Raw genomic sequence first — 23,405 nt, forward strand, 5'->3', positions numbered from 1 at the left:
AATGGTTTGGAGTACTGGAGAATTTCCAGTGTGTTTGCACTGGGGCTGTGTTCATTCTGAACCTGAGGGAAGGCTGTGCTTGTATCTGTTAATCTGGAGGTTCCTTATTAATAGGCTGCACACTTCATTGATTTTTAATTAATTTCTGAAGAGACGTAGAGGATAAGTACTGCAGCCCACAGACATTTCTGTACTTATTGCAGTCCACATCTCTATTGATTGCCTGCCTAAGGAGCAGAAGTAATCCATTTTAAATACACTTTCTTGGAGAGAGTGAATGCACTGCACAATACACTCTGGGTTGTAATTGCATTGGCAAGAGGTCAGTGGCTGGGGTGAGGAAGAAGTAGTCCGTTGTTCAAATATGCTGCTGCCCTCTGAGCAGGAAAGCCAAGTGATCTCCCTGGTGGACAGTTTGGACCTATAGAGTTGCACTGGGAAGTCCTTTATAGGATGCATTTAACCTGCCTGCCTCTTCAGAGGAAGGACCTGGAGCTGGTCTAACTGCAGCAATTAATCTAAGGGGAAAGAATAGCGTTCAAAAAGCCTGTACAAATTGATACCTCTCTCTTTGGTTGCCACTTTGACAAGCATCAAACACTTTCTAGGGGGACGTGATCCACTGGGAGCTGAAACTTAAAGTCTCTGAGCACTCCCCAAATCAGAGGAGAGGTATGTTCCTCCTGCTGGCATGTGTAGCACAGATTACTATGATTTGCTTTTGAAACAGCGATTCACAGCCTTTGCCATAAGGACTGTGTTCCTGCCAGCCTCTTAACTGTAGTTACTTTGCAATGAGTGTTTATTGCCCAGCAAGGAGACTTTTGCAGTAATAAATTTGTTATTTAGGCAGTTCTTATTTAAAAGCTTCTTTCACAGAAAAAAGTGTTAACAACAGGTAGCTGTGGTTGCAGCCAAAACTGCGCTAAGTGTTTCTGTGCTTTCTGGGCAGAGGTGAGTTGTGACAGCATTAGTGGGCACAGCAGGTGGGAAACCCTGGCTCGCAGAGCCCAGGCCCTGTGGTACGTCTGGGGAAGGGCATCCCTGCAGTGGAAATGAACCTGAACAGTCAGGCTTTTTCTTAGACAGGGACCTCAGTAGATTTCTGCCTTGCTTTTTTCTCCTCCCCTGCGGGGCAGTGCATCCAAAGGACAGTCTCCTGGAAACACCTGGCTGGTTTGTGTGCTCACCTTCAGCAGCCCTTGTGAGCAGCAGATACTGCAGCGCTTGCGGGGAGGCATCGGATGTGAAGTATTTTATCAAAGTGTTGGGGGTGACCCTTTACCCATGAGTCCCTGACTTTATTAAAGTTTTTCCTATTACAGCTCTGGGTCCTGTTCAGTAATTGAAGGATCAGAAACTCTCTGGGTGTGTCTCTGACTGCAGCATGTGTTTGTGCATTGCATCTGTGGTGGCATAGTGAGGGTATGACAGGGGCTGCAAAGCTGTCTCCAGGTTACTGAGGCCTTACTGCTGATACACTTATTATAAGCACAGATAGAAGGTACAATTTCTCTCTCTTCTTTGGGCTGCAGTACCCTAAGCTGATCTGTGATTTTCTTCAGAGCTAATAGGACAACATTCCTGTCCTTTTGAGCACTTTGGGAATAGGGACAGTAATGTAGCCTGTGTCCACACAGTCCAGAAGGCTGCAGTACCTGGCCCAGGTGAAGTGGTAACACAGTATGACCCAGTATGACCCAGTTTGCCCATTCAAGGCACTAAAGCTGGCACAGGAGAGCACCTTGCACCCAGCTGTCTTAAGAAAGCACTGTAGCAATAGTCTTGAGTTAATTGCAAAGTGGAGATTAGATACAACTCCACAGCTCCCTCCCAAAGGAATGTCATGCTTAGGAATTAACTTTACAGCAGCTGCACAGATGTGGCTGTAGGCAGGACCAGAACTTGGAGCCACGTGCAGTATGGCCAACATTGAAATACCTGTTTTGCATCTCATTGCTTATGCTGCTTTATGTAACAGCTTTCGTCAGACAAACATGAAGTGCTTCACAGACTATGTTCAGCACCAGCTAATCTAGATAGCTGCATTACTTGAGGGAACCTGGGAGACAACTCGTATTTTCTGCAGGAGTTCAGACAGAGGACATGTTTGATGATGACAGTGGAACAAACGCCCCTTCTGGTATTGCCAGAGGAGCTTCAGCACTTACTTAGGATAGATAGCTTCATTATAAGGACCCCACAAGCTCAGAATTGAGAACCAATCAGTTCAGCAGTGACCCACTTATCTGTGCTGTGACGGGGTGAGATGACACCAGACCCATCAAAATGTCTGTTCAGTCCAGTCAATTAAGTATTGAAATGTCATGAGCTTACGAAATTACTTCTCCTCTTATTTCTTTCTACTTTTTCTCCCTTTATGAATCACCTGTCATTTTGGAGTAGCCTGCATTTTTCCTGTAATTCTAATCTAATTTTGTCCCATGGCCTCTTTCCCTTCACTTTTGCTTCCCAAGTTTGTTTTGACCTGTTATGTTTCAGCATCTTTTTTTGTTTTGTGTCTTGGGCCATAGCTTAACAGTGCAGTAAATTAGGCTTTAGGACTCCTATTTCTTGAACAAATATACTGCAGCAGCCACATGATGCAGAGCAAAGATCTCACACTGACTTCTTTTTATCCAGACTCGCTCTTTTGATGGGTAACTGGCATGTTTATATTGCCACAGCTAGTGTGTGTCCTCCTGTGGTTGGTACAAAGCCAGCTCATCCCTATTTTGTGCTTCAGCTGAGTCAGCCAATGTGCAATCACACTCCCATATGTGAGCAGACAGAATTTGTACTTCTGGGTGATCCACAAGTGGAGAGATGTAAGACCTACCCATGTGCAAAACGTCACCACTCTTTTCACAGCAGAACTAGCTTGAGTTACCCATGCGGGAGTTGCATTGCTGCTGGTTATCTTTCCATAGGGGTAGAAATCCAGCTGTACTGGGATCCTGTCTCTTATGTCAGGTATAGATAGTCTCGGTCTTGCTTCTGTGTGCTCTGAGCTGTTTAGTCCAAAAACATATGGCAATGTCACAGAAGGACTGTGAAGAAAGGGAAATATCAGCAGGCACGAATGCACAGCATCCACTCTGCTGTCACACACACACATTGAGTGCAGGTCTAGCAACGTTTCAGTCCTCTGGTCGTGCTTAGGTGGACGTAACCTGTGAGCTGTAGGAAAATCCAGATACTTACATCAAATTTCTGTCCTAAGGCTGCATCTGAAGATGGCCATCTTGAGATAAAAGCACTTTTACCACAAGATGCGGCTTGTTACATATGAATAGCACATTGCTTCAAACTTAAACTGTAGAGAAGTGAAACCTTGAGAGAGCTTATCAAGTGAGCAGGAGATGGGAAGAAATACAATCGTATGACATAAGCTTTCTTTGTCTGCCCTTTACCAAAAAGAGAGAGATTAACTTACCCCTTATAAACGGGAGCTAATTGAACTCCTGAATACTGGGAATTACACCACAGCCCTGAATGCAGGACTGGGTGTCCCTTGCCAGCTTTACTAGAGTTAGCAGACATTTTCAGAAACCCTTGGCAGCTCACCTGGTGGAGGTGTGCATAGCACAAAGTGTGAGTCCCCAGCTCGGTCTGGTGCCAGCTCTGGACCAAAATAGAGAGCATCCTTCACTTTCCCTGGGCTATGAGGGTGACCTCCAGTCCCAGCTCCCAGGCAGACCTACGTGGCACATCACACCTCTGCAGCTGAGTCAGAGTATTTCAGAGCAGTGTCAGTTTTTCCCTCCCACAGCCATCTCTGGAGTAACAGCTACCTGGATGAATCCGGTTGCTCCTGACAACAAAGGGCACTGTGTTTTCCTTGAAAGTCTATTTAGCCCCAGGTAAAATTACACTTTTTCCATGGAGTATGTGGGGGAAGAGATGATCATTTGAGGCTTTCTGCAGTGATTCACATTATTAAGCTAGCCTCAAGTTATTAGGATAGTAAGAGAGCAGTCTCCAAGGCTGCAGACTAATGTCCATGAGATTTGAGTTGGACTTGAAATTTTCTTTCTTCCTGTACCTGTTTGATGAATCTGCCGTGTGTGCTGGCTTTGGTGGGTGGAAGTTATTATCAAAGAAAGACAGGCAGCTTTTAATTCCTGGGTGGAATAAGATCAACATGCCCTCAGTTTAGGGAAATACTTATATATATATTATAGAAAACAACAAAAGGTCTCACTGAGAAAAAAGCGTTTGTAGTGGTTTTGCTGTGCACTGGTACTGCTAAAGTTCTTTGGGCAGGTGAAGGTTTTTATAGTTACTTTTTTAATTTGAATTGTCTTGCATCATGCAAGATCAAAGACATATGTTAAATTTTAGTTAGTGATTAAACACACTTCAGTTCATCTTTAGTAATTATCCCAAAAGGACTTTGTATTTAATGACTTACATACCTGCTTGAATTCTGTCCTGAGCAGTGAATACCTTTTTTCTGGAAATGAAGTACAGGCACCTGATGGAAAGAGCTTTCAGGCAAGACTCATGCAGTTCAAAGAATTGGACGTTCCCTGAGTGGCAGCTGCCACCTTTGAACCAATCCAGAAGCATCTTCAGCAGGGAGGTGGGACTCTGAATCAAAGTCAAAAAAAGTGATGGAAATCAAATTACAGCATCTGAAATAGTCTGTGCTTGTAACTCTTACACTCTGAGCAGTACAAATGAAAGCTGTGCTCAAATGCTGCCCCCAGAAACTGGGAGACAAATTACAGCAGCAGAAAGTAACGCTGGTAATAACAAAGTAAGAAAACAGCAAATTATGGCCACAACTGAAAGGCAGGATATCTGAGAGGACAAACTTGTGACTTGCCAGAAAAGCTTCATTTTCCTTTTTAAAAAAATCCCTTTATTCTCCTATTTCCACCACCAGCCTGACTTTGGTGATACTCCTCTGTAGATATCTGCAGCACTGGAAGTCCTAGTGCTTTATGAACCTAATGTTATATATTTTCTACTGCAGTTCAGAACTTGGAGCTATCAGAAAGTTGTCCCATTTGACACAAAGTCTTCTTTCCATTGTCCCACTTCAGTTTGTTGCCAGCATGTTATCTCATTTTCGGGTCTGACATTTTTCTTATAAAAAGAGAATGAACATACTTGACTGTAGCTGAAGTGACCATTCCAAATCTGTCTATCCACCATGCCTGAGACTTCATAAACACTCCATAATACAACTGGGAAAGACTTTCTTCTTTTATAGCTCTTAATTACTAACTTTTAATCTATTCAACAAGGTAGTTTTTGTTCTCTGTTGCTCCTGCCCAGCTCCAAAAGTAAACTGATGAGAGCAGGATTCACCTCAGCAAGTAAAACCGGTGATTCCCACTCCCACCCCCAGCTGTGAAAGACAAAGGGCTATTCCTCACTCATCCTGAGGTTCCAAAGGGACTTGCTCAACTTATCTGTGTTATACCTGTTTGCAGGGGATGTTTGACTTTTTAATAGCATTGGGCTCTGATTCAGAGAGTGATTTTAGTGTTGAGGGATCCTAGCAGTAATTGCATTTCTAATGACATTCCCTCTGAGGAGCCTCTGTCGTGACTGTGATGAGGAAGTATCAGTGATGGGTAGGTCATGGCTGATTCTTGTGTCCATGTGAGATTAATCTAGGCTCGAGATAATGGGACAACTGACCATTAATGGCTTAATGTCGAACCTCCCTCTCAGTGATTTCAGCACATAAGTCCCGCCCATATTCTGGATATTCTAATGCGTGTACTAAAGTGTGGGGTTTCATATTATCATGACATTTTATACTTTGATAATTGTATGGGAACAGCATAGCTCTGATTTGGACAAGCCCTGTAGGGTGTTTTATTTCCCCAGCCTCACAGATCACACCACAGATGACACACGTAGTGTCTATTGGGTCAGGCTTTAGAGCATCATTTTTACAAACAGATCTCTTTCCATTGTTACAGACAAGGGTCACTCGTAATTGTGTCTTGTAACTCTCTTAAAATGTCCTCTTGGTGTCCTCTCATGGGCTTTTGGGGTGGTGATGGCACCAGCCGTGTCATACAGAGAGTATTTTTTATTATACTTCTGTGTCATATTAAAAGATTAGAGATGCATACAGAGCTTTTTTCCTGCCAGCTTTAAAGCTGTCTTCAAGTGATGGTTTTTGGCATAGTATATGTTTAGACAGTATGGCACAGTGAGTACTGCAGGATTCCCATTTTTAGATTCTTTTTCTTCTGCTTGTATAGTCTCATTTTATTGAAAATATATACATATACTGAAAATATATGCATATCTTTTCATTTATACTTCTGCCACCCACCTTTAAAACTTGTTGATTAAGTATCAGGAAAATCGAACATGTTTACACTGGGTGTTCCTAGGAGGATTTACATTCCTGCAGGTCATGGACTCTGCAGAGGATTTTGTAGCTGTCAACCCTACATCATCTGTTTTTAGCTTTGCAGATAGCACAGGTGGGAAAAAGCCCTGCGAAGCTTGTTTGACAGAGATGAAGTAAACTGTAAGTACACTGATACACAGACTGCTATTTCTGCTCTCTTTCTGGATATAAAGGAAAACCAGATGTGGTATTGGTGAGGAGCAATATTTAGGCTGGTGATTACACATCTTTATCATTTTTAAGAGTGTGAGTTTAGGTTGAATGAAATAGAATCTTACTAAGACAATATTAAATAGTAGCACAAGATAGAAATAAATGAAAATGAATGAGTAGAATAAACAGTGTAATATCCTAAATTGTTAATCTACATGTTTAAAAATAATTGGAAATTAGATATGTAAAGAAGGTAAGATAAGACCAAGGAGGCATGGTTAAGAATTTGCTTGTTTAACTCTTTCAGTGAAGGATGTTTTTGGACACCTTAACATCTGTTCCTGCCATCATTAGCTAAAGACAGGAGGCCAAAGCCTCAGTACAGGTTATGTTCTTAACAAGAAAGAAATTCTATTTCTTCATTTCTGTTAAAAGAAATTTTCAATATCTTCATATCATTTCAGTGCTGATAGGTGCAAGTGAATCTGTTAAAAATTATAATTTTATTTGGTCCAGATGTATTCTGATGCCAGCAGAAATCTCTCATCAAATTCTCTGGCTTCTTGTGCCCTCATCAGATCCTGCCCACAAAGATCTATTTGCAGGTTTGGACGTTTCTTTTCTCCCCCCTCCCCCCCGTTAGTTTGAGGCTTGAGAATTTTGACCATATAAGGATGGTGGAAGTTAACTCCATGATGCTTTAGGAGGACTTCTGTTCATTCTAAAAATTTGAGATATTTCCTAAACTAAGTAGAAAAGAGATGTCAGCAGCACCTTGAGAGATTTTGTTCAGGGAGGAGCTCTTCTGCAGCGAAAGATGCAAGACTGAAGAGAGATGCTTAATCCCATGAAAGGTGGAGGAAGAGATTGTGAGAGGTGTCTGGGAGAAGCACAAGGCTGCAATCCTGGCTTCAGGGGCAGAACTTTCAGGAACTGCAAAAAACCAGCATAATTTTAGAGAGGGACATGAGACTGGGAGTTTGCTGAAGTCCACCTAATTCCCAGAGTACTTGTTGTGAGTAATATTAATGTTGCCTTGAAGCCCTTTCTGGTTATTGTTCAGTGTTAGAGATATATGATTTCCCAATCTGTCTGACTTTTATGGGACCATTTTTGGGGTGATTTTCCTCTATTACACAGTACCATTGTTATTGCCCATGTTGTCTTTTTCTGGTTCAGTTTCTTCAGATGGTGATTCTTGTGCTAAGTAATGGTGCCTCTGATTTCATGATGTGTTTGTTGTGTGACTCACAATTGTTTAATCCATGAGATTTATTTGTCCTTTTTCTATGGGGTTTAATTTTGTGTCAGAAAACATTATGCCTTCAAAGACATACAGTTCTGATAGTCAAAAGCCAAAAGTACTGATTTGCAATTGGCAGGAGGGGGTGTTTGCTTCAACTAACAGTGCTTCTAAAGAATAATTCCATTTGCTTTATGCCAAAGAATTCCTGTGTCCACTTTCAAACCACCTTCATGTTGACTGCATGAGATAGTGTTTATGCCAAACAGTCTCCCGCATATTTTCAAAGCTTTTCATTGTGTTTGCACTGAAATTTTCCTCCTAAATCCCACAGCAGTTTTAGGGCTCCATTTGATGCTTTTTGTAAAGACATCCACTTCGATTGAATCATAATTGGAAGGGACCTTTAAGACCGTCTTGTTCCAACTCCCTGCCAAGGGCGGGAACACCGTCCACTAGTCCAGGTTGCTCAGAGCTCCATCCAGCCTGGCCTTAAACACTTGCAGGGATGGGGCATCAACAGAGGCAACCTGTTTCAGTGCCTCACCACCTTCACAGGGAAGAATTTCTTCCTAATATCTAATCTAAACCTACCCTTTTCAGTTTAGAGTCATTATGCCTTGTCCTTGTAAAATGTCCTACATGTCCTTGTAAAAAGTTCCTCTCCAGCTGTCTTATAGACCCTTCAGAAGTTTCTATAAGGTCACCCCAGAGCCTTCTCTTCTCTAGGCTGAAAAATCCCAATTCTCTCAGCCTTCTGCTGTAGGAGAGATGCTCAATCCATTTAATCATCGTGGTGGCCTCCTCTGTACTCGTTCCAACAGCTCCTGTGCTGGAGAACCCAGAGCTGGAGGCAGAACTGCAGGTGGGGTCTCACCAGGGTGGAGTAGAGTGGCAGAATCTCCCTTGACCTGCTGCCCACTTTCTGTCACCAAAGGGCTGTGTTCTGGTCGTGAGGGGTAGTTTGCATGGGGATAAGTATGTGTGAACTTCTTAGGCTGTGAAGAGGAATAAAATCTGGACTATGGCTCTGAGTAATCTGGTTGTTTTAATCACTATGTGTGGGTCTCTGAATCATCTGTATTATAAGATAATATGATCTCTTTGGTATTCAGCAATGATTTTTTAAAAATTACCATATATATTATACAGAGCTAATATATTAAGAGATACCTTAAGGGTAATTATCAAGTGTGTAATTTCATCTGTAGGTTCTTATAATGATGGTTAATGTCATAAATGCCTTTTAATGAAATTATAGGCTTGTAACCCTGCCCAGCTATCCTTCGTGTGTCAAAGAATTAATAAGACCAAGCTTTGGTGTTGTCTCGGTGTCACAAAGCATCATGTAAACTTCCGTACTGATGGTAGATGGTTAGTCTCCCACCAGAATAAGAATAAGGTTAAGGCTGGGAAGCTTGAGTATATGTTACCTTATCTGTAAAGGCAGCTGGATGAGCTTGTTAACAAAAGTACTTCTAACAGAATATATATGCTCATAAAAAAATGGCCATTGATCTGGTGTCTTATTATAGTACTACAGACAGTATTGTAAGGGAGTGAAGAGGCAAGGGCGTTTCAGCACTTGGAATAAAAAATTGTTTTTCATCTGAGGGCAGTGAAAATTTGCATCCTACTTAAAACCATTTGGAGATGGACAAGAACCTTCGTCTTGAATTGAAGACACTCGCTTGGAACATTACAGAGCTGGGATTGTTTCCCAGTCTGGCCTAATTTCTGTGGGGCTTTGGCTTAATTGATAATTGATTATGGTCACCAGATTTCCTGTATGAAAAATAAGGGCCACAATATTTCTTTTCTTTGTCTCACATTTCTAGATTTAAAACTTGCTGAAGAAAGGAGTTATCTGTGTGCTATTTTGTTGGGTTTTTTTCCCTTTGGGAATTGAATCTTGTAGAATCATTCACATTGGAGTAACCGAAGGCCATCTAATCCCACTTCCTGCTCAGAGTAAGGGCAGTGTTTAACTTCTGCCCTCCAGGCCATTTTCTCATTGTGAATACTTGTAAGTGAACCAGACATTTTACATGTCACCAGTGAAAGGTATTTCCCAAAAATCATGTAAGATTCATTGAATTTTTTTACTGTTCTTATTCCTTCAGGGAATGATGTACCTGGAAGAAAGGAGACTTGTCCACCGGGACTTGGCAGCCCGTAACGTCTTGGTGAAATCGCCAAACCACGTGAAAATCACTGACTTCGGCTTGGCCAGGCTTTTGGAGGGGGATGAAAAGGAGTATAATGCTGATGGAGGGAAAGTGAGTACTGAACATGTCTGGAAGTAAATTTATCATGCTGTGACAAACCTCCTGAAGTTACTCTTTAGGGCAGTGTATCCCTATGGGGCTATTATCGGTGTAAGAAAGTCTGTCAGTGACTTAGCAAAACCCTGTGACAGCACACATAAAAACTGTTCATTCTTTGTTCATTGAGCTTCTCCAGGTGCTGAAATACAATTGCATGAACAGTTTTCACACTCAGATTTTGTTCATATGTTCCATTTTGCATCTTGTTCTAAAGAGTTCGGTTCATTGAGTGATGGATGTTCTAGGGCATTCCTGCTGAGCCCATTTCTCTGGTCAGTGTGCATCTCAATAACTTGCAGTCCCATTTTCCCAGACAAGTAATTTTCCAGGAAGCAAAAGGGAAGGCCACAGAACATATTTCTATTTGTATCATAAGAGAGTTTACCTCTTCCATCACACTGAAAGAGCCTGTGTGTATGTTGTCTGGCATCCATGTCTCCAATACCATGCTGAATGCCAGGCCACTAAAAGCCAGCTTAAGGATAATTTTGAAAACAGAAATTTGCCCCTGTTACTTTCCAGCATACCACACCACATCCATATAGTGCCTCACCTCATTTCTACTGCCTTCAGATTAATGCATTATAAAATTCAGAGGGCTGTAAGTACATACTGATGCTGGCTGCTCCCTAAACATCTTGAAATTTCATATTTCACTGTCACAGAATCCCAAGGGATTCTGCCTCTCCTGTCGTTCCTTTTCCTGGATGTTCAGTTTCCTTTCTGTCTACTTGCTGTGTTTTTCTGTGCTCACTTATGCCCTTGTCTGGGACAAACAGCTGTTGCCAGTGTGTGCTGTTCTCTGAGATGGGCTGCTGCCTTGTTTGTGTGGTTGCTGCCCTTGGCGTGTGCTGCATGGATCACATCAGCAGTTCAGTCACTGAGGTGAAGAGCTTGAGAGGAGTCACTGGTGCCTTCCCATTTCCCCATGGAAAGAGACCTCCTGGCAGGGAAGGTGGAGTTTTCCCTGATTCTTTCAGTTCTCTAATCCTGTTTTCAGAAACCCCTATGCTTCTTCCCTCCATCAGCCAGTGAATGACAGAAAATTAGTTGGTCTTTGCAAACCAGCTGTTCCCTGGCAGCTATGTCTTGGACTTCTGAGACCAGTCACACTGCTGAGAGCTCTGGAGCAGCATTTACATGTCAGATGTATCACTTCATTCCAGAGAAGTATTCTGTGAAATCCAGAAGACACAGGCAGCTTCAAGTTGTATTGAGAGCATGCTAAGGGAGGTTCAGACTGAGCAATTAGGCAGTTGATCTGGTTGCCCACAGAGGTCATGCAGTTTCCATCCTTGAAGGTTTTCAAGTCCAGAGTGGATAAAACCCTGAGTAACTTGGCCTGATCTCGTAGTTGAACCTGCTGTGAGCCTGAGGTGGGACTAGAGGTGTCCTGAGATTGCTTCCAATCTGAGTTACCTCATGATGAACAAGGCAGCCTTTGCTCCTTCGACAGTTGTTCATATTTGGAACAACCCAGCCATATTTAATGGGAATGGAAGTGATGCACTTCTGCAGTGTTTAGTGGAGGAGGATGAACTGCCTTTGCAAGAGCTAAGCCAACCTTATTACAGGGTTCTATTTTTGCCATAACTCTATGGGTTATGCTCATCAGTCAACTCCATGGAAGGTATTTTCATAAGGGTTTGAATGAAGACACATCCTCTGCTTTTACACCCACTATCTGTTCATATTCTCTCTGCAGTTAAATATCTCTTTAGTTATTCCAGTACCTAATCCATAGTTCCCAATTAGAGGCGACCCATACCAGTCTCTGCCAGGTAAAAATCTGCTAACTGTGTGTCCAAGATATTCATGGATTGACCTGGGCCCATCAGGCCAGCTCAAGAACAGAAAACCATGAATCCCATTGTAACACAGACTCAGGAGGGTGGACCCTTATGCCAAACTGAGGTTTGGTTTGCCTGCACACCCTTCTCTGTCAAAAGAGATGAGCTCCCCTGAGGGTGATTCACAGCCAGAGGTAACTTTTGACTTAGTTTTGGGAGCAACTTTTCTCCCAGCAGTACTGATAAGAGAACTGGGACAGCTAAATTCCTAACAAATATTAGGAGATAGAAATTAAGCACTGCAAGTTCTCCCCATTGCCTGTTTACCCTGATGATGGGGACTCTGAAGTATTATGGATGCTGCATTATTAACTTGCCTCATTAGGGAGCAGTTGAAATAGCAGCGTCTGGTGTTGCAAACTGCTGAGGCAGAAGAGCTTTTGCATTCCACCTTCTCTGCTGCACTTCTCATTTAGGGGAATTGGATGCAGTGATTTGTCCCATCTTTACACAGGTTTGAGGAAAACATGAGTTTTTCCACTACGTCTGAATCAATAAAATTGAGAAGTTCTGCAGGTAATCGGTTCATGTTTCTCACCTCCATGTGTTTTTATGAGGCAAAGCCCCATTCCAGAGGGCAGGAACAGCCTTTTCCTCTGCTGGGTTGTGCGGCTTTTTTTCAAGCTTGCGGTTGAAAAAGGAAACAGGAAGGAAGCTGATGCCTTAAAACAGGATCTGTCTGTATGGTTTTAAAAATGTATTTCTAAGGGTACATTTCTCTTGTCTTTCCCTAGATGCCAATTAAGTGGATGGCTCTGGAGTGCATACACTACAGGAAATTTACCCATCAGAGTGATGTTTGGAGCTATGGTAAATCTTCATGTGATTAATTTAAAAATTTGTGTCTTTTAAAGCATTAAACCAAGTTGTGTTACTATGTTAAAGATATCCTCTTTTCCTAAAGGAGTTAAATCCAGAGGGGTTTGCTTTTCCTTATTTTTTGTTTCTTTTTTTTTAAATGTGTAACTAGGCAGCAGTTGTTACAGTCTCCTGTGTTACTTCCCTGCTAACTAAAATATATTATCATGGTGTTTCCTGCTGGGATGAGTGCTGTAAGGTCTGGTCTGGTAGCCATTTACCTGATGGTTATGACAGAAGAAGGCCTCTTTCAGCTTAGGCACAGATTCATAAAAATATGGCTGCAGGTCACAATTTTCAGCAGTCTTTGAAAATCTTAACTCTAAAAACCATGAATGTCAAAAGGCATTTTCAGACTTATGGGACTTTCTGTATCTGCAGTCAGATAGAAGAGAATTTGTCACAATACAGAGCAAATATGGCTAGAGAAAGAAAAAGAAGAGACAAGCTCTCCAAACTAACTAGAAAAAGCATCCCTTTAATTTCAGAGATAACTTGGGAATTGGTGAGCTACTCACACACAAAAAATAAATTGTATTTGAGAAATTAGAAGTTTGTTTAGTGTTGTTAATTGTTATCCAGATGAGCTGTTGTGCCACATCTGCTGAGACGTCTTCCTGTTTATCCAGTATAGCTGTTACTAATAAGATCATGTATACCTTTATAAATGGCAATTTTCAGCAGTATCTAGGGCTATGGTGTCCTATTTACATTTCCTGTTGCCATATCATTTTGAACCAAAAGGGTGTACAATTCTAGTCATTACTCACTTTTACCTGTGGGTAGCAGCAAAAGACACTGTTTGCTGTGACTGGTTAGCTGCCCTCTTCTAGTCAGCTCAGAAAAACCTGTGAGAGTTAAACTGATCTTGTAAAGCTGCTCTTTCTCTTCAAATTCTGTATCCCCTGTATCACTTAGGAAAAAATATGCCTTCATTTATGAAATTCATTTTAAATGCAGGAAGCCCAGAGCATCTATAATCAGAAAGGACAAGACCATAAACAGTTGACAAGTAATAGTTATTGAATATCAACAAGGAGGTGAATGAGTGTGAAATAAATATGTGTTCTATTCATATGGTAATTTTGCCCATCACCTTTCACACTAGCTTGACAGCTGGCAAAATATGGTAATAACCTGGAGGTGTGTTTAAAATGACCAAATAAAAACTTTAAAAAATTGGTGCGAGAGCGGGATTTTCAATATTTAAGATTTTGTTTGGGGACAAATTCTGTTACTTATGATACATGATCTTTATTTCCAGCTCTGAAGCCAAAACAAATCCTATGGCTTTTTAAAAAGAGAATCTTGGGTTTGTAGCACAGCACTATCATAAACTCAAATAAACAAGGTGATTTAAGGAAAAAAATAATAGAAGTGCCTGTGAATGACTTACAAGGCAAAGACAATGGCCTAATGTTACTCAATGCTGTACTTTTGTGGGAAATTGATGCTCTAAGTTAGGGAACATCTGCACTTTTTCCCCTTAAAATAATAGAGTACATCAGCCATTCATTTCCCTTTTCAATGTGATAAAAGAGTGTGATGTATTCTTTTGTTATTGCATCCATTTACTGTGCCACTGTTCATCTCAGACCTTTCTCTTGTGCCTCACAACTATCATGCTGCTTTTTACACCAGTAAAAATGAGGGAAGTTTCTTTTGAAGATTAACACTCAGTGCTGTTTTGCCATTTTCCAGAGTTTTCTAAGTGGCAGATTGTCGTGGTTTAAGCCCAGATGGCAACTAAGCACCACGCAGTTGCTCGCTCGACACCTCATTTCCCCGCCAGACCAAACTTCAGTGTTTTTACAGGCACTGGTAAAGAAGAAGGGATTGCAGTCCAGAACTGGGCCAGAACACTGCACTGTAAGGGAAACTGAGTGGCATGACCTCAAATACTGACACTCTTTTTTTCTGTCTAGGAGTCACCATCTGGGAGCTTATGACCTTTGGTGGGAAGCCATACGATGGAATCCCAACTCGAGAGATCCCCGATCTCTTGGAGAAGGGAGAGCGGTTGCCTCAGCCTCCAATCTGCACTATTGATGTCTATATGGTGATGGTGAAGTGTGAGTAATTGTCGTGTTTAACATCCTTGTGCTCACTGCTAGAGGGACACTGGTTTAGAACGTTTGTATCTGCAGCGTCTGACAGTGTTGGGGAATAGGACAAGTTGCTTCAAAACAAAAGCTTCCCAAGATACTGTAAATTCCATTTAAATACTATATGCTCATCCTTTGCAATTGCAAATGATACGAATTTAGCTATGAAGGGCTGAGTTAGTTCAGCTTCTTATTACTGTCAGATGGTATCTCATATTCTTGCTGTGAAGTCAAAATTGTATGATTGTTATTGTATACCCTTGTCATTTGCATGACAATTAATTTTGATGTTAAAAGAGATAGTATTATACGTCATTATGGTACCTGGATACCCAGCCAGTGAAGGTTGTGAGGAGGAATGCTGGTTCCAAATATTGAGGAAAGAAATCACAAAGGTTTATTGTTAGTAATGAGAATTATTATTGCAATAGTAATAATAAAAAGTAAAATTAATAGAAGAAATACTACAGAGAGGATTACTTTTTTATCATTCTTAGTCCAGTACAAAAATTTATGAATATTTTTACTTTAGCAAAAAAGAAAAACCATCTGCACATGATTTCTTCCTACTCTTTTATCTCCAAGATACCCCCACCAGTGACAGTATCCTCCAAGGTTATGCTTCTAATTTAAAAAGAATTAGAAATATCTCTCTGATGTTTCTGGCTTAATTTAAGTAAGATTAACATACAGACACCTCACCCATCTTATATACTCCTTTCCCTTTTGCATTGTACACAAAAGCAGTGGAAAAAAAACAAAAGGAAACTACAAGAGACAAATAAAGTATTTTCTGAAAAGAGTCGTACTGTGCATGCAGGTGTGGAAGTTGTCTGAACAGTGCAAGGGGTCCATGTTGATTGAGTGCAAAAATGTCCCATCTGGTAAGATTTCTAATAAGCATGAGGCGAATCTCAGTGGACAGAAGGAAGCCCTAGAAGAGGTGGTAATCTGGGAGATGAAAGGTTACAGCTTAATGCACAGACTGTAATGTTTGTGTGAAATTCTTTATAAGTTTAGTAGCTTTCTTTTTCCTGTGTTGGTCACTTCTTTGGCTAAATCACACTTAGGAGATAAGGCCTGCTTCCATTAGCACGCCTGGAAAGAGAGAACATGCTCTTGGGAAGCTGCTGATAGGATCTTCCATTAGAAAAAGCTGACAGAGAGAAACTACTTGCTGATGGTGACTACCTATATTACCTGCTTGTTTTGCAAAAGTTATTAGCAGGGATTGAGAATTGTTGATCCTGATGAATGTTTCTTGGAGAGTGAAGGACAAAGGAGTCACCCTTTATTCATTTTTTTTTCATTATTCATTATTAGAATAGTATCTAGTGCCTCGTGTGAGGGCTGTGCTTATGATGCAGACAGGTGAAAGGCAGATGCCAGGTCAGTCATTCTGTAGATCTGCTGAACAACTCTTTAATCCAAGTCACTGTGGGACAGTAGGTCAGTTAAAGTAAAACTGTATTTAGTAGTAACTTTGTAGTAAATCCACTAGACTCTGATGAGGTCAGATTCATTGTATTAGAGGTTGGACACATCCTTAACAAAAGATAGTCAGTACTGACATCTAAATGGGCAAGACAGAGAAAATTGTAAGGAGTTGTTGCTGTCTCTGGGACAGAGAGGAGCTCAGCAAAGTGAGAAAAAAATCCATGCAGTAAGGAACAATCTAGTGTTGCCAAACGTAGGTGTTTTCCATTTTATGCATCACAGAATTCTAGCTTTCCATTCGTCTGGGCTCCTTATTGTATCTTTTCTTTAGGCCAGAGCTATCAAGGACTTCAAACTTGTGCATTTTTAAAAACTGAATGATTTCTTCCCTTGATGGTTAACTCTTTCCTTTGTCATCTATCATCTGTCCCCAGGCTGGATGATTGATGCTGACAGTCGGCCAAAATTCAAGGAGCTGGCTGCTGAATTCTCTAGAATGGCTCGAGACCCTCAGAGATACCTAGTAATTCAGGTAAGCAAGTCTACAACATCACAGGGGGCCAAAAAAATATTCTGTCTGTAAAACCTGACTGTTAGGGGGGTTGCCTTTGAATCTCTTGAAGTTCGAGGTGCTCTTGAACTTTAGGCAAGCAGCAACCACAGTATTATACAAGCATGAAGTAGAATAGCCAGTGTCAGTATCTCAAAAACAATAATACTAATAATACAGTAGTCTGAAATTCACTTCCTAGGCTTGTATTATTAGCACATATACAAGATCTGGCTTTGCAGGCTGCCCGGTGCTTTGCATTTTCTCATGAAACTGGGGACAAGTTTTGTCCATTGATGGACAGCGAGTCTGCTTTTAGACCAAGGACTTGCGTGGCTCTACAGTTGATCAGGCTGCATCTTGGAGGATTATCCTGATGAGACTTTTCCCTGCACTGCTGAGATCACAAGAAAGTTTCTTTTCATAGCCTGAACATAAAGGTTTCTCAGAAGACAGGGTGTTCTGTCACACTGGTACCTCTCATGCTAGAGAGAAGCTTCCCTCTCTGTTCTCCTTAGACTGTGTAGACTCTGTAGGCTTCACATCCTTGTGACAGAGCCACACCAGCATGGTTCATCCTATGGAACTGCACTGTGCCAGCAATATCTCTTGAGTCCATCACAGTGGAGCTGTGTGTGGCTGAGTATAGGTGTGCGCCCTTTCATACGTTCTGAGGGAGCCTAGAGTTGTGCGTGTGTTTTTGACAGCTCAGACTCAAGCCACAGAAAGTGCATCTGATTGGTAAGGTCCTTAGGTGGTCCCAGTGTGTGAACAGTTCAAATGAAAATGAAAACTTAAGAGAAGTAAGGTGATGGTGAAACACCAGAGACCAGAGCATGGGAATAGTTAGATCCAAGTAATGATACCCTGGTGCTATATCTTATGCCATGGAGTACAGGGCAGAGGTACATCCAGCTGGTCCTCAGTTTCACACTGATGTAAGATTTCCTAGTGAAGAGCCTCCAGAAGCACAGTCACTGCCACTTCAGGTCTCCTGATTGCCTCTGAGTGTAGTGCCAGTCTCAGCGTATGGTGTTTCATTTCACTGTGTAGACGCGCCAGACAACTCATGGTGTGTTCCTGCACAGTGGGAACACACGCTGCTCTCCCATCTTCAGCAGAAGTAAAATACAGTTGGAAAGTAAAATACTAGTCAAGAGGATTTGTGGTGCTGAGTGTGGAATTTCCGTAGCAGTACTCCACGCTGTGATAACTTGTAAGTTCAGCAGATACAAGTGATTCTGGAAAAATCAATCTCATTAAATGACTTCATTAGATAGGACATGTTTCCGTATTCCAAATACCCCTTCCCTCCTTTTCTATCCCTGCTTTTCCCTCCCCCGTTGCATTGTCCAGTGGGTGTTTTATCCTGTGAGGCTCCTCTTCAGTGCTCCTTGCACACAATATAGGCTCTGAGCTTCTGGAGGAGAAACCAGGGTAACTCCATTTTACTGCCATCATGACTCCCCATTCCTTCCAGATCCAATCAAGAATGTCAAGCTTCCTACTGAGCTTTTAAAATTTCTCTGGATGTACCCTACAGCACATCCATCATTCCCTGCTTTATTCCACATGTAGCATAATAGTTCTTGAGGAGTGGGAGATAATTCTTTAACCATGCAGTGAAGTCTATGGTTTCTTATGTGTTTGGCCATGGGCTGCCTTTGTGATGTTTTGTGGCACCAAGCAAAGTGCAGCCCAGATTTACCTCTCCAGCTTGTAGGTGGTGTTTCAATACATACACATATTGCTGTTGTTGTCTAGTTTGATTTTTATTGGGTTTAGCTCCGTTATATTTTGCAGAACTTTCCATATGGATGGAGCAAAATTTATCCTCTAAGTCCCTAAAAATACAAATTAAAATAAACACCCAGATGCAACAGTTCCCATGTTTTCCCCACCTGTCCCTATTTCAGCCTAAATAGCTGAGATATTTCACAGAATATGCTGAGTTGGAAGGGATCTACAAGGATCACCAAGTCCAACTCTTAGCCCTGCCCAGGACCATCCGCAAGAGTCACACCCTATGCCTGAGAGTGTCATCCAAATGCTTCTTGAACTCTGTCAGACTTGGTGCTGTGACCACTTCCCAGGGGAGCCTGTTCAGTGCCCAACCACCCTTCTGAGTGAAGCACCTCTTCCTAATATCCAACCTAGACCTCCCCTGACACAATTTCAGGCCATTCCCTCAGGTCCTGTCACTGGTCATCACAGAGCAGAGATCAGTGCCTGCCCTTCCTCTTCCCCTCACGAGGAAGTTGTAACTGCAGTGAGGTCTCCCCTTGGTCTCCTCTTCTCCAGGCTGAACAGACCAAGTGCCCTCAGCCACTCCTCATACAGCTTCCCCTCAAGACTTCACCATCTTTGTTGCCCTCCTTTGGACACTCTCTAATAGTTTGTACCATATCTTATCTGTACTTACTTCACAAATATGTCAGAACTTAGGTCAGAAACTGAGCTTATATGGGAAAAAGAGAGAAGAAAGAATAAAAGCTCAATCACAAGTATGCCAAAATAGCTTTGCTTGATTTATGCAGTTATTCCCTTTCTGTCATCATATTCCAGTAAAAAAAAAATAAATCAACAAATGATGTGGATATGGTGCTTTAGAACAAATAAAACAGCATTTGTGGTCCCTGCAGCCTGTCTGCCAGGGCATGAAAGAGGCTGAAGGAAAGGCTGTTTGGGAAATTAATCCATCTGTTGACATTTTTCCTCTCTCAATACGATCTATTTAGGGAGATGATCGTATGAAGCTCCCAAGTCCTAATGATAGCAAGTTCTTCCAAAACCTTCTTGATGAGGAAGACCTGGAAGACATGATGGATGCTGAAGAGTATCTTGTTCCTCAAGCCTTCAACATCCCTCCTCCCATCTACACCTCCAGGACAAGAATTGATTCCAACAGGGTAAGAGAGAGCTCTGACATAAAATATTTGTTAATATAAAAGTACAAGTAAACATTTGGGTTACACCAATCAAACACAGGCCAGCGCTGCTTTGCGAATTACAAGCTCCTGTTGTAAGGAGAGTGGCTATAAAAATGTTGTCATTGGGTTCCCTGTTCATTGTGCCTCAGTGAATTCTAAATTAATAGCTCAGCCTTGAGCAAACAAAGGCTTGACTTGGGGCTGCCTCTCCTGAAAGCACAGCTGAGGCTCGTGAAGTCAAGCAGTGTTGTTTCTCCACTGCAAATGGCCAGGAAGTGCACAGCCCTCATGCTCCCATCCCCACAATCCTGTTGTCTTGGCAGGGTTGGCACTGATGTAACTGAGGGCAGCTGGAATATATAGATAATGCTGCTTTTGTGTCTGGAGCCAGATTTCAGACCCCTTTCCCATTTGTATGTGATGCTTTCATGGCCCTCCTTCACCAATGTTTGTTTCTGCTGAGCATGTCACAAATATCAGCATGCTGGTCTTCGTAACATCCCTCTCAGGGGAGGAAATGCTGTTCATTTTGCAGAGGGAGCTGAGGCACAGAGATTGTTCAGGTGGAATTTAGCTCAAATAACTAACCGTCTAAGGGATATAATCTAAGCTCTTCATCTAGCCTTCATTTCGTGTCATTGGAGTAGCATGGGTACATCCAGTGGGTGATTATTTCTGCCTGCCTTGAACATTTACAGTGGGAAAGTAACTTTCTAGGGGTGTCTTTCTCTATCCACTAACTACTGACAGCTGCAGAGCAGTCTCAGACCTGGTGTGTGATCTCTGGTGAGTTGGATCCTGTCCTACATGCCTCTGGGCCTCAGTGCCACAGGAGCCCTGCTCCAGGTGGGGAGCCGAGGTCAGGTCTCTGGAATTCATTTTCACTCCTCAACAGCCTGCCCACAGCTCTGTCCTCTGCCTGTTTCTCTGCTTGGCTCCATCCTTTTAATAGTTTAGGTGCCACCCCTCCTCACAAAACTAAGAGATGGTGAAATGCATTACTAATGTGAGGGCATTCACGTGGGCATCAGGTGTATCTAGTAATTAGGGACTTGTTTTCTCTCCAGGCTCCTTTCAGTGGAAAATCACAGTTTAAATACTAAATGTAGTAACTTTGAAATGTTGGTGTTTATTCCTCATGGTTTAGAAACCCTTTGGACCTCCTTATATAGTTCCAAATTCATACCCTGGTGTGAACATGGTGTTCACATGTGTGAACATGGTGTACCATGTGAGACAGGGAAGAGGTGAGTGAAAGAGCCAAGAGTGTATAAACTGAGTCAGTATTGAAGGTCCTTACCCTCTCCTGAGGAAATCAGTGGTTTTCTGGAATAAGGAAGACAAAATCTGGTCTTAAATAATAGTCATTTCTTAAAGAAATTGCTACTGTTTTAAAGGCAAGGACACTAGAGAAGTCTGGATTTATGTAGCATTTCTCCTGTATCGCTGGAAGGCAGTGAAAGGGGGATGATGCAGGATTTAGCAATAAGCAGGAAACTTCCTCTTTATGGCAACAAGAGTTAATTTTTAGTGTTGATGTCGATCTGAAATAAATCAGGTTTACTCCTAGCTGTCTCTGGAGAGGTTCTGTTTCCTTTGCTGCCAGCTTCTGAGAAAATAAGGAAACTACAGCAGTTACCTTTGAAAGGTACTCACTGTCACACTGATGCAAAACACTGTGGCTTAGTGTGACATGGTGGAGTACTGCCATTTGCACCAACATAGTGTTGAGAGAGTAGAGTCTGACATATAAGGTTTGTTATATTCATCTCACTCCCATATTTTCTGGAAACACTGAGGTACGTTCAAAGGAGAAAGGATTACAGGAAAATGTACTTGCCTTTTCAACAGTCTCTTTTGCCTTATGTCTTTGGTCCTAGTTGAGCAGAGGAGTCCACTAGAGCTGAGGGAATTAAATCCAACAAAAATCCTAGAGTAAATATTCTGAAAGATTTATTTAAAATGGGTTGTTGGGGCAGCCAACGTGCTCAGTGGGATATTCATGGAATGCAAACACAGGCATTTATTATTGTTATTATTCACTAAAATTCTGCAATTCTTAAATGTACTGCTAGTGCTGCCATACAGGGGGTACACCTAGATTGCAGGAAGGCCACAGCACCATGTTCCTGGAAGAGCTCAGGGCCAAGCTGAAATCCCTGTAGGATCATAGCACTTCTGGTTTCCTTTGCAGAGAGGTATTTTCTGGAGGTTGTACAGTTGTTTCCTCTCAGTGCAGAAAGCTACATACCTGTCTGTTTTTGTGAAGCACTCAGGTTGTTGGTAAGTTAACTGTTCTTTTAGTGAAGATTCATGTTGATTTAAACAAAATACACAATAACTCCTTTAAGGTAATAGTGCATCTGCTGTGCATAGTTCAGTACAGATGGGTGTCAGCCACAGGAATCACATGGAATTGAAATTCTGTCAGAACTCTCTATCTGCAGTTGTCTGATTCTATCTTGGTGTTTCCTTTGGGTAGTTTGTGATTTATGCTTGTTTAGTGTAGTGCATATTAATACTGCACAAACTCATTATGGTGCTGCTGCACCCTTAGATGCCAAATGCATTGATGCAGCTTAGGTAGTTTTTGCTCACTGTGTCTGGCAAATTGCATTTTATGGGGAGATTGCGAGGCAATTTGGTGAAGGAAAATGCAGACAAAAGCTACATGATCTTCATGTCATTTTCAGAGATCAGAAGCATGAAAGATCCCGTATTTCCTGTCTTAGCTGTTCTGATGTTTCAGCAGAGCAGGAGTCAGTTATATGATGACAAGGCATTGTGCTCCTTCTCAGGGTGCACTGTACTGACAGCTTTAGTTGAATGTTCCAGCAGTATAGCTGGAACATTCCAACATGGCAGTATGGCTGGCTGCAGGGGACAGAAGTCTGCAGAAAGAAAGCAGGGAGATCATGTAGCTCCTCACATTCAACCTTTGAAGTCAGGGAATGAAGGAAGAGTAGGAGTATTTACTTTCTCAGGAAATCTCTGAAGTTTCTCTAGGGTGGTCTCAGGTCTAAATCCTTGAACTTTGTTGCCTGGGAGAGGCACCACTGAATGAGACTTCATAAAACACTGCCTGCTCTCTCACTCCCATATGAAGAAAAAGTTATTTGGATGTGAATTAATAGCACAGAGCTGCAGCCCATGGAAAGAAAACAGGAAAGAGGGAAACCTTCCATGGAGGTTCCAGCTCCCTGGAAAGTATCACATCCTTCTTCCTTCAAGGATTACAGAGATTTATGAAGCTGCAAGGCTCAGATATAGCTTTAGCTTTTCCATCACACCCACACTGGCTTCACATTAGCACGTCCTGGCGACCTGTGCTGCTGGGAGCAGAAACACACACAGGGTCTGGCCTGTAACAGTGGCCTCTGTTATGAAGTCCAGTCTAAGACTGCTGCAGCTTTTAAATAAAAATTAACATCCTAAGCTAAATTGAACTCTTTCACTGGATCTGAAACTCTTCAGTTGCAATTTCGGCTCTTTGGCTTTTTCCAGTTTTTATTTTTCGCTGTCTAGGGATGCTCTAGAAATATGGAGTTTTAGACGCTCTGTGCTTCT

The 23,405-nt window shown here is 42.0% G+C and overlaps 1 protein-coding gene across 4 annotated transcripts in view; it reads left to right on the forward strand.

Moving 5' to 3' along the window:
- Positions 1-23,405, forward strand: part of ERBB4 (erb-b2 receptor tyrosine kinase 4) — a 605,247-nt gene that overhangs the window by 559,180 nt on the left and 22,662 nt on the right. For all 4 annotated transcript variants that reach the window (XM_039381400.1, XM_039381402.1, XM_027735643.2 and 1 more), the window contains exons 21-25: positions 9,905-10,060; positions 12,693-12,768; positions 14,742-14,888; positions 16,793-16,890; positions 19,647-19,817. In XM_039381400.1, the coding sequence (XP_039237334.1) occupies positions 9,905-10,060; positions 12,693-12,768; positions 14,742-14,888; positions 16,793-16,890; positions 19,647-19,817 (648 nt within the window). The remainder of the gene's footprint in view (positions 1-9,904; positions 10,061-12,692; positions 12,769-14,741; positions 14,889-16,792; positions 16,891-19,646; positions 19,818-23,405) is intronic.

This window comes from Pipra filicauda, unplaced genomic scaffold (genome assembly GCF_003945595.2).
Source record: "Pipra filicauda isolate LSUMZ 115617 unplaced genomic scaffold, ASM394559v2 scaffold21_size4447388_pilon, whole genome shotgun sequence".
Taxonomy (NCBI): domain Eukaryota; kingdom Metazoa; phylum Chordata; class Aves; order Passeriformes; family Pipridae; genus Pipra; species Pipra filicauda.